Source organism: Hylobates moloch, unplaced genomic scaffold, assembly GCF_009828535.3.
Source record: "Hylobates moloch isolate HMO894 unplaced genomic scaffold, HMol_V3 SCAFFOLD_5, whole genome shotgun sequence".
NCBI classification, from domain to species: Eukaryota; Metazoa; Chordata; class Mammalia; order Primates; family Hylobatidae; genus Hylobates; species Hylobates moloch.
The window spans coordinates 75,093,227-75,111,393 of NW_026652280.1; the positions used below are offsets into that span (position 1 = coordinate 75,093,227).

Consider the following 18,167-nt stretch of genomic DNA (forward strand, 5'->3'; position numbering starts at 1 on the left):
AAAAAAGTAATTACAGATTTTGGAAGACATACTTTCTACTTACTGCTATTTGTTTCTTAAATGTAATATTTTTGTTATTATTTTTCATCATTTCCTCCATTTCAAGTTCTCTTTGAGTTTGTGTTTGAACTCTAAATTATGCATGGCTATATCAAATGTCCACAAAGCTTTTCAAAGAATGACCTAAGAATTTTAAGCTGAACAATTCATAGGTATCACACTGAGAAGGAAGACATTCTAGTTCCAAAAAAGCTGGAATGTATCATCCTTGATCAACAACTGGGCACCCACTAGAGATTTCAGAGGCAAATGTTACTCCAAATGCTTCTGAGGGCTTGAAAACAAATGTCAAATACTGCTGACTAATCTTTGTTTAAAACACTTAATATTCTTTCAAAAAAAATACAAAAATATACAGCACTGATTAACACAAAATTCACAATATTCAGCATCCAATCACAAATACTAGGCATTTGAGAAAGCAGGAATATGTGGCCCTATCTTGGAGATAATTCAAGTAGATATTGAAATGGTATAATGATAGAATTAGCACGCAAGGGCTTTAAGATAACTGTTATAAATATGTTGAGTAAACTAAATGATTTGACAAAAACATTAACAATGTGAGGAAAAAAATGAAGATTTAAGAAACGACAGATATGGGGCTTCTAGACATAAATATACAGTATTGGATATGAAAAATATATATTGAATGAGAAAAATGGCAGATTATGAACTGAACAAAAGATGACTTAAACAGTCAACAATGAAGACTACTGAAAATAAAGTCAAAGTAAAAATATACTGAACGAAAACCATGAAAATAGTCTTAATGATTTGTAGAACAAAAACAAGTTATTTAAGTCATGTTTAATTTTAAGTCTAAGTGTAAAGAAGAGATTATATAGTGCAGAAAATACACAGTAAAAAATATTGGCCAGAATTTTTTTTCTAAATGTATTTTAAAAAACCCAAAATCCTAGACACACAAAGAGCTAAAATAATTCCATGTAGGGTAAATTGAAAGGAAATTATGCTAAAATGCGTTATAGTCAAATTTCTGAAAACCAATAACAAAGAAAAATTCTTAAAAACAGCCGGAGATAAATGATACATTATAAACAAATGAAGAAATTATTTGCCACTGATTTCTTGACATAAACAATACAATTAATAAAATATCTTATCTCAGCCTAATATAGTTTATAAGAAATTGTTTTATGTCTGTTTATAATCATATATTCAACAAAATATATGTGGTCAATGGATGTATTATCAAATATTATATAACTTTTTTCAAGAAAGTCATTATTTCACTTACTTGTGACTTGTTGGGGATTATATATGTAATATTTGCATGCAATGCTGAAAATGGTATTTGTGATTTCCAGTCTTTAGTGATTTTGCATAATTTATTTTTTCAGTTAGACAAAGGCATATGTACTTAACTACTTTTTCTTAATGGAACATTCAGAGAATAATCAACAGATATTCAAGGCACTTTCCCTCAGGTAATTATGTAGAATTTGTTTAACCTTGAGTCAGATTAACATTTCAACGCAATGAATCTCAAGGGAGTAGAAAAAATTTAAATCCATTCTGTAGCCTCCTATGAGGCCTAAAGCAGTAGAAAGCAAAGCAGATTCTCCATTGAGGTAAGCGGAAACATTGGTCTTAGAAAATGTCTAAGGGTACATCCTTAAAGTAGGTTGTCACCAAAAATCTTGAAGGTTCCCATTCTCTGCAAAACTGTTGCCTCTCTTGCAATATACTGTTCTGTCATCAATAGGACAGATGTGCAGACAGACCTGTTATACAGTCTCCAATACTTGGGGCTGGTCATTATTTATGCCACCTTAGCTTTCAAATTACTTCATGCTTCAGTCATCTATTTTGACAAAGATCTTTGTCATTATTTACCTTGTGTCTTTCCTGTCTCATTCTCACTTCCTAACAATGAAGGGTATCCCTAAGGGAGAAGTGGTGTGTTAGAGTGTTTATGAGAACATATTCTGAAGGCAGAATGGCTTTCCTTGAATCCTTACACTACAATTTATAATGTGAAAGATCTTTGTTAAATTATCCAACTCTTTGTGCCTCAGTTTCTTTTTCTTTTAAATGGGGATGATATTACTGCCTACTTCCTAAAGTTATTGTGTAGATCATATGAGTTAATATGTGTAAGGCACTTGCAAAACTGCCTAGCACGCAATGGATTTCCTTAGGTTCTTGATATTCATTTGTATTTCTCTATCCACTGAGCCCTTTTTTATGATTATCTCTTAAATGTTCATGAATTGTAAGAACAGCTAGTTTTTGTTTCTTTTTTCCTGCAGAAGGATGTATAATTGGGGGATTATACACCCCCTAATTGCTCACTAGAAGCAGCAATTCAATAGGCAAAAAGTTCAAATGCAGATTAAGATATTACTAACAAAATTTTCAAATTATGGCATAAAATTTTGTTTTTGTTAAACACGTTAAATTTATAGACAGAAGTATTGACATGTACATAATGGTCAGAGATTTCCTACTGCCCTATTCATTACTCCATCAATAGTTTTGAAAATCTTGTCTTGCTTCTTTCAATGGTCAGCAAAAATGTAAAGTTTAACGTATAGATGTTTGTTTTACAAATTACCTGAAAATTGTGGTAAGCAGAAACAAAAATAGTAGCTATTTTTACATAATTAAAATAACTCTGGGTCCAAAAAGTAGGTCATAGTAGCTACATCAAAACAACAACTTCAAAATATCTTGCCCCTTTTAATTCACACTTTACCAAAGTTTTAATGAATGTGACTGTAGCTTTGTGTGGTTTTAACCTGATGGGAAGAGGAGACTCTATTTAGAATTTGAAATAAAGGAAATACCTCTATTGCTCATACATCATATTGTTAATTTTCTTAGAAGATAATGTTTCAAATATAATAAATATTGATTTTCTAGTTTGCACAGGTTACCAAGATGAATCATAAGGTGAAACACAATCACACGGCAGTGACCAAAGTGACTGAATTTATTCTCATGGGGATTACAGACAACCCTGGGCTGCAGGCTCCACTGTTTGGACTCTTCCTCATCATATACTTGGTCACAGTGACAGGCAATCTGGGCATGGTTACCTTGACCTACTTGGACTCCAAGCTACACACCCCCATGTACTTTTTCCTTAGACATTTGTCAATTACTGATCTTGGTTACTCCACTGTCATTGCCCCGAAGATGTTAGTAAACTTCATAGTGCACAAAAATACAATTTCCTACAATTGGTGTGCCACTCAGCTAGCATTCTTTGAGATTTTCATCATCTCTGAGCTCTTTATTCTATCAGCAATGGCCTATGATCGCTACATAGCCATCTGTAAACCTCTTCTGTACATGATCATCATGGCAGAGAAAGTACTTTGGGTGCTTGTAATTGTTCCCTATCTCTATAGCACGTTTGTGTCACTATTTCTCACAATTAAGTTATTTAAACTGTCCTTCTGTGGCTCAAACATAATCAGCTATTTTTACTGTGACTGTATCCCTCTGATATCCATACTCTGTTCTGACACAAATGAATTAGAATTAATAATTTTGATCTTCTCAGGCTGTAATTTGCTCTTCTCTCTCTCAATTGTTCTCATATCCTACATGTTTATTCTAGTGGCCATTCTCAGAATGAAGTCAAGGGAAGGGAGGTACAAAGCGTTCTCCACCTGTAGCTCTCATCTGACAGTGGTGATCGTGTTCTATGGGACATTGTTATTTATTTACTTGCAACCCAAGTCCAGTCATACTTTGGCTATTGATAAAATGGCCTCAGTGTTTTACACCCTGGTGATTCCTATGCTGAATCCGTTGATCTACAGCCTAAGGAACAAAGAAGTAAAAGATGCTCTAAAGAGAACTTTAACCAATTGATTCAAAATTCCCACTTAATATCTTAATACTCAGTTGCATAGTTGGGTACAATAATCTTTGTTTAGTACTCTGTCAAACCAATTATAACATAAAAAAAGTAGAAATACTCTCTCTGCTTAGGTTTTCCTCTTTTTCTGGACAAAACATGTCCTCTTAGAGCAACCTGTACTCTTTGCCACCTCAATGGAATAAATAAATACTATATTCAGGTAATCTATGTCCTAAGCAACTTTTGAGATCATATTGGAACCGCTACTATTTATAAATAAGGCAAATTATGTCAGACTTAGAGTTGCAGAGTTAAAACGAAAAGCTTATATAGTTCAAACAGAGTAAAAGTAACCATAAAATTAGTAATAGATATTTCACAGCAGGCACTAGGTATTAAATGTAAATAAGATTGAACCATAAAGAACATGTAGGCTAGATGGGAAGCAAGAAAGTAAGTAAATATGTGATTATAACACAACATGAAAAGGCTGTTTAGCCCGACCAACATGGTGAAACCCCGTCTCTACTGAAAATACAAAAATTAGCTGGGCACAGTAGCATTCACCTATAGTCCCAGCTACTCGGGAGACTGACAGAGGAGAATTGCTTGAACCCGGGAGGCAGAGGTTGCAGTGAGCCGAGATCACGCCACTGCACTCCAGCCTGGGCGACAGAGCGAGACTCCATCTCAAAAAAAAAAAAAAAAAAAAAAGAAAAGAAAAGAAAGAAAAGAAAAGGCTGTGTAAACATTAAAGCTAAGAACACAATAAAGTATGCTACCTCAGAATGAGGTTTTTCAATCAGCTGAAGTTAGTATTGTATATCTTAGGGATAAAGTAGGTTTTTGATTAGGAATGATGAGAAAAATATTGGATTATTCTAGATCCTCCTTGACAGATTCTAGCACTATTGCAAACACTGGTTTATGAGAACTTCCTGATAAGCTGATTTAGAATTGGCAACCTGAAGATAAATAAGTTATCTCGTCATCTACTGTAATGGTAGCAATACAGAATTTTGAAAAATATATGGATATAATAACACAGATTAAAAAAACTTATGAGGGTTAGTTGCATCTTCATTCCTATCTTCTTTGTCTCCTTCATGAGCCTGTCTACACAGTGGCATGGAATGTATTCTACCATAGTTCTGCATCTACACTGTGTACTCTCACTCAGCAATTAAATTCCTTACATCTTGGTATTCTTCCATTGTTTCAATGGGCCTCTATTTTTTTCGATTTTAAAAATATATACACTTTTCTAATTGTGTCTATTTCAATTTAATCTAGTGTTCAAACTAAAAATTGTGAGGAATTGAATCAGAAAATGAACCAAAGTGTCTTTATCCAGATCCATTTCTTTCATTTTTTCCTCTTCTTTAACTTATTGTATTTTACTTCATCTAAACATAAACTGAACATAACAGTAATACAAAATTGCATTATCCAATCATATCAAATTTGTTTACTTCTGATTTTGATAACATCTGATCCTGCTCATTAGCATGTTGATTTTTAGCATCAATTTTACATTTCCAGAGTAACTTTTTTTTTTTTTTTTTTGAGACTAAGTCTCGCTCTGTAGCCCAGGCTGGAGTGCAGTGGTGTGATCTCGGCTCACTGCAACCTCCACCTCCCGGCTTCAAGCAATTCTCCTGCATCAGCCTCCCGAGTAGCTGGGGCTACAGGTGTACACTGCCATGCCCAGCTAATTTTTTGTATTTTAGTAGAGACCAGGTTTCACCGTGTTGCACAGGCTGGTTGTGAACTCCTTAGCTCAGGCAATCCACCCACCTCGGCCTTCCAAAGTGCTGAGATTACAGGCGTGAACCACCGTGCCCGGCCTCATAGTAGAATTTTATATTATAATGCACAAATATAACTCTTTGGTTTTGTATATTTTCTCTTCCCAAATTCTACAATTTCTATCCCTTTCTATAACACACAACTAAAATTAAATAATATTAACAGCATTCTGTAATACCATCCATACAAGAAGGGCTTTTAAAAAAATCATGCTATATTATGTTCCCTGCAATTTTTTTTTTTACTTTTGAACTCATCAGCAGAATTTCTCTTGACCAATAAAAAATCTTTTTAAAAAATTTTTAATATCAGCATACAACTCTGGAAAATAGACAAATCACTTTGTACTTAGCCATTCCTTGATTGATGAACTTTGGTTGTTGACAGTTTAAGTTATTTAAATTGCCACCTAAAACATATGCTGTAATAAATATCTTATGATTATAAAATAATATACTGGTAATTTTTATTTCTAAAATAAATGTATATGGTTATTCCACATCCTAATAATGTGTTGTTGGGTAAATATTTTGCATACATAAATTATAATTTTAAAATATTTTAATGAGAATAAATGCCATGCAATATTATTTTTTCTAAGCGGTGTTTCCTCTTTTGTCCATTTTTTTTAAATGAAATACTAATATTTTAAGAATGAAGTACTAACATTTTTATGAATACTAACATTTACTAATATTAATTGTGTGATAAAAATGCAGAATGACAATAATAGGTGTCTAAAATCAGCTATTTGATGTCATAGATAAAATATAGATGGTTTTCAAACATTACATTCTTTTCTACAAAAAGTTTATAACATTCCAGACTTAGTTGGACCCTGCTATTTTCCCTAATAACCACAAAACACACATTCTGATTACAATTATAATCATGAGTAGTGGAAAAATAATGCTGCCAACCTATATAAAATTCCTTTAGTATTTATACATTCTCAAACTTCTTCCCAGAGTTAAAACCTTGGGCTTTATTTGATTTATTATCATTCCATGTCTAATTAATGACTTGGTACACCAAAAGCTTTTACCAAGGATATTTTAATATATCTGTACTTACTAATGTTTACACGACCAGAGTTGAAAGGTCCTAATGACTGGATTGCAAACCTCAACTTCCAATTATTTCTAAAAGCCCTTGAGGCTGATTTCCTACATAGGCTCTGTAATGCATTTCAGTTCTCTCTCCATGGCTTCTTTATTCAGACAGCAAGACACACTCCTCTTAAAGGAATTTTCTCAAAGACTTCAAATTTTCTGCATCAAAGATGAAGCCATTCTGGCTTAAAAATGTTGAAAGAGCTAGCTTAGTGGAGAATTATCTCCTTTACTGTCTTATCCTAAGCATCCAAGTGGTTCATCCTTCATCTAACATCATAGAGTTGAGACCAAGGTACAACTCTTAGCGAGGCTCAATTTTAAGGCACCAAGTTGTAGTATTAATTTTAATAACTACCACCAAAGGTGACTGTTTTAAGAATGGACAGGTGAAGACCTACCCTCATGGCATAAAAGTAAGGTTCCCCATATCCGGCTTTAGATCTGCTTCTATATGACACAGAAAAAATTCAGAATAGCCAAAATAATCTTGAAAAACAACGAAGTTAGAGCACTCACAATAGCTACTCCGTGACCTATAAACCTCCAGTACTGGAGATAATGCAGCACTTTATAAACATGGATAAATAGATTCGTGGTACAGAATAGAGTCCAAAACACATGTACATATGGATGTTTGGTTGATTAGCTACTAAAAAGCCCACTTAATTTATATGGGACCTTAAACACATATAAATATCACCTACAAGGCTGTAACTAAAAGGCAATCAAACAAAAATAGGATAAAATATATTCCACATAGTAAGTATTAATGGTCAATATGCACATGATAAAGAAGCCCAGCACCCTCAGCTATCAAGGAAATGGAATTACAGTAACAGTGGGATACTATTTTCCATCAACTAGTTTGAGTAAAATTTAAAATATTTCATTACCAAGGGGTGAGTGACAACTTGATCAAGAGTATTAGCTCCTGAAATTATCTTACTTGCTGATTACCATGTACAATGGTACTTCATTTTGGAGAACAGTGTGGTGGTTGTAAAAAGGTTAAATGCATTACTACCACATGTTTCCAGAGTTCACCTTCTGAATGTTAATCAAAGGGGAATGAAAACATGCCTAAAAAAGTGTATATTCATGTTATTGATAGCTCTATTCAAAACAGTATAAAATGCAAATAATTCAACTGTTTGTAAACAAAAATGTAAATTGTGCTACATTCCTAAAATAGAATACTACTCAGCAATAAAAGGGAATGAGCTATTGCTATATGCAGGAGCACAGATGAATTTCAATAGCATTAACCAGACACAACCTACTATGTTAGTCCTTTAACATGAAGTTCTAGAACAGGTAAACTAATATATGGTGATAAAAACCATAGCAATTTTGAGCATGTGAATTCCAGTGAACTAAGGTTTTGCTACCAATGTCAGCCATTTACTCTCCCACTAAGTGGGATTACTTTTTAAAAGAGGTCTTTTGCCCTGACATACAAGCTTTAGAAAATCTTAGAAGAGGGGTGGTTGCATGTCTTAATGCTGGGAAGCAGCAACTTTGGGGTTGAACTTACTGAAATAGATTAAAAATTTGGCATTGTTTCAGAGCTACAAAAATTTTATGTATCAAAAATGATAATAGCCTCAAAATGAGTATAAATAATATTTAAAAGCATGTGAATATGTGATCATTTGTGATGTTATTTTTTCAAAAAAATGTATAATACGTATGTTTTAACTGTTGAAAGAAAACTAGTACTTTATATTCTTTGTCATATCACTTTTTGTAAGTGTTGAATATATTCTTATTTGTTTTCCTATGTTCTGTTTTGTAGCCTTAGGAAGTGTTTTAAATATATCTGAGTGTGTAAAATAGGAGAAAATGCCCCATATTTGATGCTGCGTTGTATATAAAACCGTGTACATATATTAAAAAAATAACAATTGCATCCTGAGATATATTATGGAGGAATTTACTGCAAAGAGACATTGGGGAACATTTTGGGATGATTAAAATACATTATTTAAACGTCAACTATATATAGTTGGCATTTTATTGTATGTAAATTATTGATCTTTTAAGAGAAACCAATATAATATGGCCGTTTTATTTATTTTTCTAGGTTTATTGAGTTATAATAGGCAAAAAAATTTGTATATATGTAAGGTGTACAACATGACAATTTTTTGTTTTATTTATTTGTTGTAGACATGGGGGTCTTGCTATGTTGACCAGGCTGGTCTTGAACTCCTGGGCTCAAGCTATCCTCCTGCCTCAGGCTCCCAAAGTGCTGAGATTACAGGCGTGAGCCACTGCACTCGGCATCATGATGTTTTCATAAACATATGTATTATGAAATCATTACCAAGATGAAGCTAATTTACATATCCATTATCTCATGTAGTTAAGTTTTGTGTGTGTGGTAAGAACATTTAAGACCTACTGTGTCAGCAATTTTCAAGTACACAATACAGTCTTATTAACTATGATCACCATGCTGGGCATTAGATCTCCAGAACTTATTTATCCTCCATAATTTACATTTTACACTTAACTTACATAATTTACATTACATTACACACTTACATTTAACATAATACATTACATAACTGACACTTTATACTCTTTGATCAACATCTCCAAGAGGCTCCCGCTCCTCAGCCCCAGCAACCACTTCTACTCTCTGCTTCTATGAGTTTGGTTGTTTTAGATTCCACATAAAAGTGTGACCATGAAGTAAAACATTACCCTTTTAATACTATCTCTAGTATTAAGCCTCTCAGAAGCTTTCCTCAAATTTCTATATAATTTACATAAATAAAATTTTTAAAGAATATATGATTATGTACTAAACATATCCCATAATTTACTTAACAAATTCCTAAACTGTGTACCTCACTGAAAAAATAATCTTATGAAGATTTTATTTATATATTTAAGTAACTCATATTACTTCTGTAGAACAGATTTCCAGAAGCAGATTTTCCTCCCAATGAAGATTCCATCTTTTCAGCTGTTTTGGGCCTAACATAAGAGGTTTAGAATAATTATGTTCCTCTGTTCATGACAAATTTTCATTATTCAGCCAGCAAATCCTCTTTCTTATTCATGTTTTAATCTTTCTTGTTATGGACTGGATGGTCTATCTCAAAACTCATACGTTAAAACCTTAATCTCTAGTACCTCAGAATGTGACTGTATTTGGACACAGAGCCTTACAAAGGCAATTAATTTAATTGGAGTCGTTTAGCTGGGTCCTAATTCAATAAAACTGGCATCCTGATAGGAAGAGAGATTAGGACAGAGAGAAGGAGATATACCAGGCACATAAACAGACTGAGGGACAACTATGTGAGGACACAGTGAAAAGGTGGCCCTCTGCAATCCCAGGTGAGGGCCCCAGAAGAAAGCAAACCTGCTGAGACCTTGAGCTTGAACTTCTATCCTTCAGTACTGTGAGAAAACAAATTTCCACTGTTTAAGCCACTCAGTCTGTGGTATTTTGTTATGATAGTCTTCAATACACCTTTCACCTTAATTTCTTTACCCAGTCCCAACCACCATCATCGGGAAACCGCCACAAAATAACTCAGTGTGAATCTGTTTGTTTTCTTGTGCTCTTGCAAAGCATACAATAGTTTCCTAGGTCATGGATTTATACTGTACATAAATGTCATCATGCTATATATCTCCATTTTCTGCTTTAATTTAAGGCCTGTAGAAGCAGATCTTTGGATCTACAAAGCGGACTTAATTCCTAAATATGAAAATTTCCCCAAGGCATATTCCTTTCTAAACAATTCCATTAGTCATTACATGGATAAAAATGCATACATGCTAAATGTTTAGTGTTTTAAAAAATGCCTTTGTTCATCAGGGAGTTTATGTTTTATATTTTGAAATAAGAGGTAAAGGGAGACAACAGAGATAGTGACATAATAAATATATTATTTATAGATACAGGTTTTTTAAATCTGTGATACCATCAGCTTCTAGCTCTTACATATCTCATCTTGCAATAATGAATCTCTGAATGGAAATGAATTACTTTAAAAGACGCAGTTTAATCCCCATGTCCCTTAGCTGTAATGAACTTGAACTCACTTCAATAATACAAAATAAACACAGACTACCAGAAGGACTCACGGGGTGTCTGATTGACTTTCTAGAGGGAGACCTTGTTAAGAAACCGTTCCCAGATGGCACCTTCCCCAAAGACATAAAAGGCAATGTGTAGATACTAGAGTTGCCTGTGCTTCAGAGTTAAGGTCTCAAAGGCTTTTAAAGCCCCATCAACTCTCACTGCCACAGTCATGTATAGACTCTGAGAACATGAAGCAGATTCTCCTTTAGAGGTGGGTGGAAAAGACTTACCTTATTTTTGTATAATGACCTTTTAAAGATCAAAACCATATCTTAAAATGAGCCAAGGTATGGTTTTGGATCTTTTAAAGCTCATTATACAGAAATATGATAAGATAAAACAAATAAGTTTGTTTTTCAGATTTATAACTGTTTTTAGGAATACAGGGCATCAAATATGATCAAGCTATTTATGTCTCCAAAATAGAAACGGCATGATTATGTCTCATGTACTTAAAAAAATTATGTCACTACTGAAACTAGGAATTTTTGCTCACAGAGACTGTTTATATCATGGCTGCATTATTGCAATATTATTTACAATAAAAATTGTACATTGTACAGGATAGCCCATGAGCGAAAACTGGATATACAACTACCCAAAGTCAAAACTATGCCCTTTTTTGAGAATACAAGTGTAGAATGCAAGCATTCTCAGAAAAATTATCCATTCAATGTGATAATGTACAAGCAAATATATATAGAAGCATAATATGCAATCCACTGCAATAATGGAAAGTGTTAGTTAAATCATCTATCCTATCATAAAATAAATCTGTTAGCATTTTACTTCAGAAGAAATAGCAAAGAAGAACTTCCATTAGACATCAAAACAAAGGACTTCAGTTTGCAGGAAGACATTTCCAAAAGCAGGAGCAAGACTTTAAGATAAACTACCCAACCCTAGATTCCTGGTGTAATGGGACGAAATCTCTATAACATTATCAAGAGGAATATAGAAAAAAAACTCATTGCCTGGGTTGCTCTTAGTTCGACTAACCTAAAATAGCATGTTCAAAAGTAAGTTTACTTTCTTTTCATTCTCCCTCAGATCGTATAACAAAAGAAAACCCTAAGTACAATGAAAGTATTTCGAAAACACACTTTTTAAAAGGCTATTATTGTTGACTAAAACTAGTAATAGGGAATAAATATATATATATTTAAATTAAAGGCTATTATTATTACCCATTAGCCGTAAAACACTGTGCTAATTTAAAGACAACTCATTGAGGACCAGGCACACTGGCTTACTCCTGTAATCCCAGCACTTTGGGAGGCCAAGGTGGGTGCATTACCAGAGGTCAGGAATTCGAGACCAACCTGGTCAACACCCCATCTCTACTAGGTGGGTATGGTGGCATGCACCTGTAATCCCAGCTACTAAGGAGGCTGAGGCAGGAGAATCACTTGAACCCAGGAGGCGGAGGTTGCAGTGAGCCGAGACCGTGCCATTGCACTCCAGCCTGGGTGAAAGAGGGAGACTCAGTCTCAAAAAAAAAAAAAAAAAAAAAAACAAACTCCAGCCTGCCTGGGCGACAGAGCGAGACTCCATCTCAAAAACAAACAAACAAAACCTCATCTATCTTTCTAGTCTCTCAATTCATTTGTATTTTTGAAAAGATTGAACATGCCTAGAGAGTAATCAGAAATGACATTTTTAAATACTACAAAATTAAAGTTTATTAGCCTCATTTGATGCTACCTTCATTTCTGGTTTTTAAATGTATGGAGCCACTGCTACAAATGGTGGACAAACTTTGCAGAGAAGATTCTACCTCTCACTAAAAACAAAGCAATCTCAGAAGAATCCATACCAGTGAAGACATGGAAGGTCAGAAATAAAAGTATGCCTTTAATGCATGTTTTGTAGGGTAAATGACCAGAAAAGTCATGTGAATCTGATGATAAATGAGGTAAAAGCATATTTCAATTATTCTAATGAATACCTTGGATAACATAACCTAATTGCACAAAAATCCTTAATGACTGGCATTCCTGCCAGTACAACCACAAAGAATCATAACATGGTGAACAGGGAAGGATACAATAATTAATGAAAGTGTTATAGAAGGCTTGCTCTAAGGAAGTAGAAGAGGGAGGTGAATAGGATGGGAAAGTATTCATAGAAATTAGCAAATAGTGCAATCTTGAGATTCAAAAGAAAATTAGAGGATGAATATGACTTTTGTGATTAAAAATCATTTTTTAATAATTAATTATTGAATTTTCAAATAAATCATAAAGCACTAGGTTTCAGCAGAAACAGAGTATCTGATACAATCTGTAAGCAGTTATATTGGCTGATAGTTGGCATGTTTGGTAAGGGGGATAGCAAATAGACTGAAAGCTGCAGACAGAATATTAAAATTAGAAACCCAGGGAAGGCAAGGTAAGAAAAGGGCATGAGAGGGGACACAGAAGCACAACTACCTGTTATGTAGTGTTTGGAAATAAAAGGAAAACTAGAGTCTCAAAAACAGGATTGATCTTCAGTGGGAAATGATGCAAACTGAATGAAGAACAAGTTAGGAATTTTGATTATAAATTTTTATAAAATCTTGACATATGAAAAAATACTTTATCATTATCTAGATTGATGTTTCTCAAGCCTAACCACATCAATATCCTCCAGACTTAAATATTAGCTTGCTTAAATTTTATTTAAATGTTTCATAAGCACATAAAGCTTAATATGTTCAAAATATCACTTTGTTTACTCCATCTTAAAACATATTGTCTCATATTCAAAAATGGCACAGCTGTTACCCCAGTCAAAATAAACCCCCATCTGTCATTCTCTCATATATGTTATATAACTTATTATATAAATTACATCAAGGAGGTCATCTTGTTTCTGCTCCTGTCAGTGTTACCATGTTTTGATATTGAGTTTCTCCATTTTAGCTGAAATCCCATATCAACCTCTAAACTCATTTTTTGTGGTTATTTTAAAATTTCCATTTCTGCCATGCCTCGAGCTTTTCCAATCCTGTAATTCATTATCTTTATAACAACAAGAGTAACCTTTTTAAAACTTAAAGCTAATAATGTTATTCACCTATCTTAAAATTTTGTCATGGCTTGCAATTCAAGGCCTGCAGGTTTCTGTCAAGCCGTGGACGTGGGCCTCTCTTCAGCAGGATGGAGTTTGTTAAAGTTGTTCAGAATAAGCCCTACTTTAAGAGATATACCAAGTGAAATTTAGAAGATGATGAGAGGGTAAAACTGATTACCATGCTCAGAGACGCTTGGTGATAAAGCATAAAAATAAATGCAACACATCCAAATACAGGATGATAGTTCATGTAACAAACAGATATATTATTTGTCAGATCGCTTATGCCTGTATAGAGGGGAATGTGATAGACCACGCGGCACATGCACACGAACTGCCAAAATATGGTGTGAAGGTTGGCCTGACAAATTATGCTGCAGCCTATTGTACTTGCCTGCTGCTGGCCTGCAGGCTTCTCAATAAGTTTGGCATGGACAAGATCTATGAAGGCCAAGTGGAGGCGACTGGTGATGAATACAATGTGGAAAGCATTGATGGTCAGCCAGGTGCCTTTACCTGCTATTTGGGTGCAGGCCTTGCCAGAACTACCACTGGCAATAAAGTTTTTGGCACCCTGAAGGAAGCTGCGGATGGAGGCTTGTCTATCCCTCACAGTACCAAACAATTCCCTGATTATGATTCTGAAAGCAAGGGATTTAATGCAGAAGTACACCGGAAGGACATCATGGGCCAGAATGTTGCAGCTTAGTTGCGCTACTTAATGGAAGAAGATGCTTACAAGAAACAGTTCTCTCAATATATAAAGAACAGCATAACTCCAGACATGATGGAGATGTATAAGAACGCTCATGCTGCTATACAAGAAAATCCAGTCTATGAAAAGAAGCCCAAGAAAGAAGTTATGAAGAAGAGGCAGAACCATCCCAGAATGTCCCTTGATCAGAAGAAAGATTGGGTAGCTCAAAAGAAGGCAAGCGTTCTCACACCTCAGGAGCGGGATGCTGAAAGCTAAACCAAACAATTTTCTATGAGGATTTTTCAGATAAAGACAATAAACTTATGGACAGCAACTAAAAAAAATTAATAAAGAAATAAAATTCAAACAATCATTGTGACATAATTCTTCCTTATTATAATCTATTCACACTGTCCTCCATTAAGACCACCCTCCCCCTCAAAAACTAAATGCTTTAAGTTATTTTCTACCTCATACCAGTGTTTTCAGCATACACATTCTCCACTAGAATCCTTGAATGTTCTTCCTATGATTCATTAAACATCTGGTTGTTTCAGATCCTTAAGGTCTCAATACAGATGTCACCTTCTCAAGAAGGCCTTCCCATCTTAAAATAAAAGCTGAAGAAAAAGAAGTTAAAAATAAAAAGAAACTGCTAAAATTTAAAAAGACCTTCCCATAACATACCGTGTGAAAATATTTTCCCAAGTTGTCATAATATATCTTGTTTAATTTCTTTATTTATTATTGAAATGTGCAATAATCTTGTATCTAGGTTTCTTTACCAGATTTTGGTATGTTTCCTTTCGTTGGAATAGTAGGTCCATAAAACAAGGGATAACTAGTTTATCTGAAGTTTGCACGTTACCAGAGTAAGGAATTCAATAAACAGGTGGTAAATAAATAAATAAGATTTTTTTAAAAACAAGAAAAAAATGTGGTGTTTGGTTTGAGAATCACACTGAGATCAGATATTAACAATGTTAGGAATTATTTTGGTTCACTTCATTCTTTTTTCACACTGCAGAATAGTTTTCTATTTTTCTTTTCATTGTATCTTTTTTTTTAGAAGGAGAAAAAAATTTAAACAGCTCTGGGATTTTACAATTCAGGCATTTTTAATTATATAGTGTTAACTCTCTGTAACTTAACTCCACATTTTTAGATGAGGGACTATGACAGGATTTCTTTGGGCCAGGAGTCCACAACAGGGGAACTATAAATTATAGCAGAGACTCTAATTGGCTTAGTTAGGGGTGGAAGATCATCCTAAATATAAAGAACTCAAGGGAAATATTTAGCCATATTAAAATAGCATTTAAATTCTATGTCAAATATGAGCATTGTAGTTATCACAGAAAGTCTATAACAATATTTACTCATTTCAGTAATAAAAATATAAAAAAATAAAAAAGAATAAAAATCAACTAAAAGAGCAGATATACTTTATAAGTGGTAAAAATAATATCTAATTATATAAATAAAAATTGTGATTAAACATAAAATACAATGTGAAAACTATGAGGAGCTGTACAAACTTGTGAAACAGACCAACAAAAAGACATGAGAAAGAAGGAACAGAAAGTAGTATCCAGTAAAGCATAATGCCAAGAAATTACAAAAATAATAAAATTTTCACCAATATTATATATTGAAAGCTAAAAAAAAATTGTCACCTGAAAAATAAACATAGGGACATGTATCTCCATGTATTTTAGTCAGAGTTAATTTAAAAAAGAGAGAAAAAGCAAACAGACATGGATGGTAAAATGTATGAGTTAAATGTGCATAATACACATTATGCAAGGATGAAATGAATAAAGAAAATGGGTCAGGATAGTACCTAGAATCACCCATTCCTAAGAAAAAGCAAGAAGTCTCAAATTTAGAAATTGGATAATTTGCAGACATAAAATGCCCTCAAGCCTTTCTCATGCCTAATGCAAATGATATAAAATATTAATTGTGGCTTCAAATGTTTGCAAACTAAGAATGTACTCATAATTCAATAAGACTGTGAGGAAGTAAATCCTCAAAATGTTTCATGATGCCGGATCATCTATTTAATTTACTATACTTTTCCATACTTGATCTTTCTCTCTCTGAAATAATTACCAAGTTTACTTATTAGACCTAGAAGCTTGAGTTTAATAACTGAGTTAGAGTAATACACAATTCAAAGAAATGTTACCAGGGAATTGTCCTAGCCATATAAGCACAGTCCTACAAATAATTCTTTAAAGTTTTTAACCTCTCTTTTCCCCCAAACAAATGAATTTCCAAACTCTGACATGGCTCCTGAAAATTTCACCAGGGTCACTGAGTTTATTCTCACAGGTGTCTCTAGCTGTCCAGAGCTCCAGATTCCCCTCTTCCTGGTCTTCCTGGAGCTCTATGTGCTGACCATGGCAGGGAACCTGGGCATCATCACCCTCACCAGTGTTGACTCTCAATCCCCATGTAGTTTTTCCTGTGACATCTGGCTTTCATTAATCTTGGTAACTCTACTGTCATTGCCCCTAAAATGCTGATTAACTTTATAGTAAAGAAGAAAACTACCTCATTCTATGAATGCACCACCCAACTGGGAGGGTTCTTGTTCTTTGTTGTATGGGAGGTAATGATGCTGGCAGTGATGGCCTATGACCGCTATGTGGCCATTTGTAACCCTCTGCTCTACATGGTGGTGATGTCTCGGCGGCTCTGCCTCCTGCTCGTCTCCCTCACATACTTCTATGGCTTTTCTACAGCTATTGTGGTTTCATCTTGTGTATTCTCTGTGTCCTATTGCTCTTCTAATATAGTCAATCATTTTTACTGTGATAATATTCCTCTGTTAACATTATCTTGCTCTGATACTTACCAGAAACAGTTGTCTTTATATCTGCATCTACAAATGTGGTTAGTTCCTTGATTATAGTTCTAGTATGTTATTTCAATATTGTTTTTTCTATTTTAAAAATACATTCATCAGAAGGAAGGAAAAAAGTCTTTTCTACCTGTGTTTCACATATGATGGCAGTCACAATTTTTTATGGGACATTGCTATTCATGTATGTGCAGCCTCGAACTAACCATTCATTGGATACTGATAAGATGGCTTCTGTGTTTTACACGTTGGTAATTCCTATGCTGAATCCCTTGATCTACAGCCTGAGGAATAAGGATGTGAAGACTGCTCTACAGAGATTCATGACAAATCCGTGCTATTCCTTTAAAACAATGTAATTTTAAACAGTGCAGGTAAATGAGGAGAGAGTTAATATAAGCTGCCATTATGTGAGAGAAAATGTAGGAAAAAGAAAGGGTAGGTAGCCGACTTACAGGTTCGTAAGCAATCATAAGAATTACAACAAGATACAATTTAGGGAGCTTTGAATTAAAAAATAAACTGAAACTCTTTGAGTTGTGAGGTTAAGTTAGAAAAAAATGTTATTCACCAATTCTGCCTGGGATTAAGCAGGTAGATGGTTTGAAATAAAAATG

The 18,167-nt window shown here is 34.0% G+C and overlaps 1 protein-coding gene and 2 pseudogenes across 1 annotated transcript; all 3 read left to right on the forward strand.

Moving 5' to 3' along the window:
• Positions 1-2,967: 2,967 nt before the first annotated feature.
• Positions 2,968-3,909, forward strand: LOC116468163 (olfactory receptor 8K1). The gene has a single exon (XM_032151769.1). The coding sequence runs from the start codon at positions 2,968-2,970 to the stop codon at positions 3,907-3,909; it is 942 nt and encodes a 313-aa protein (XP_032007660.1).
• Positions 3,910-14,055: 10,146 nt separating this feature from the next.
• LOC116468164 (large ribosomal subunit protein uL18-like) lies at positions 14,056-14,957 on the forward strand (annotated as a pseudogene).
• Positions 14,958-16,972: 2,015 nt separating this feature from the next.
• Positions 16,973-17,909, forward strand: LOC116468165 (olfactory receptor 8J1-like; annotated as a pseudogene).
• The last annotated feature ends 258 nt before the right edge of the window (positions 17,910-18,167 follow it).

Bases quoted from the DNA above. Each gene is read 5' to 3' on its own strand.
- LOC116468163 (XM_032151769.1), top strand. From the start codon at position 2,968: ATGAATCATAAGGTGAAACACAATCACACGGCAGTGACCAAAGTGACT.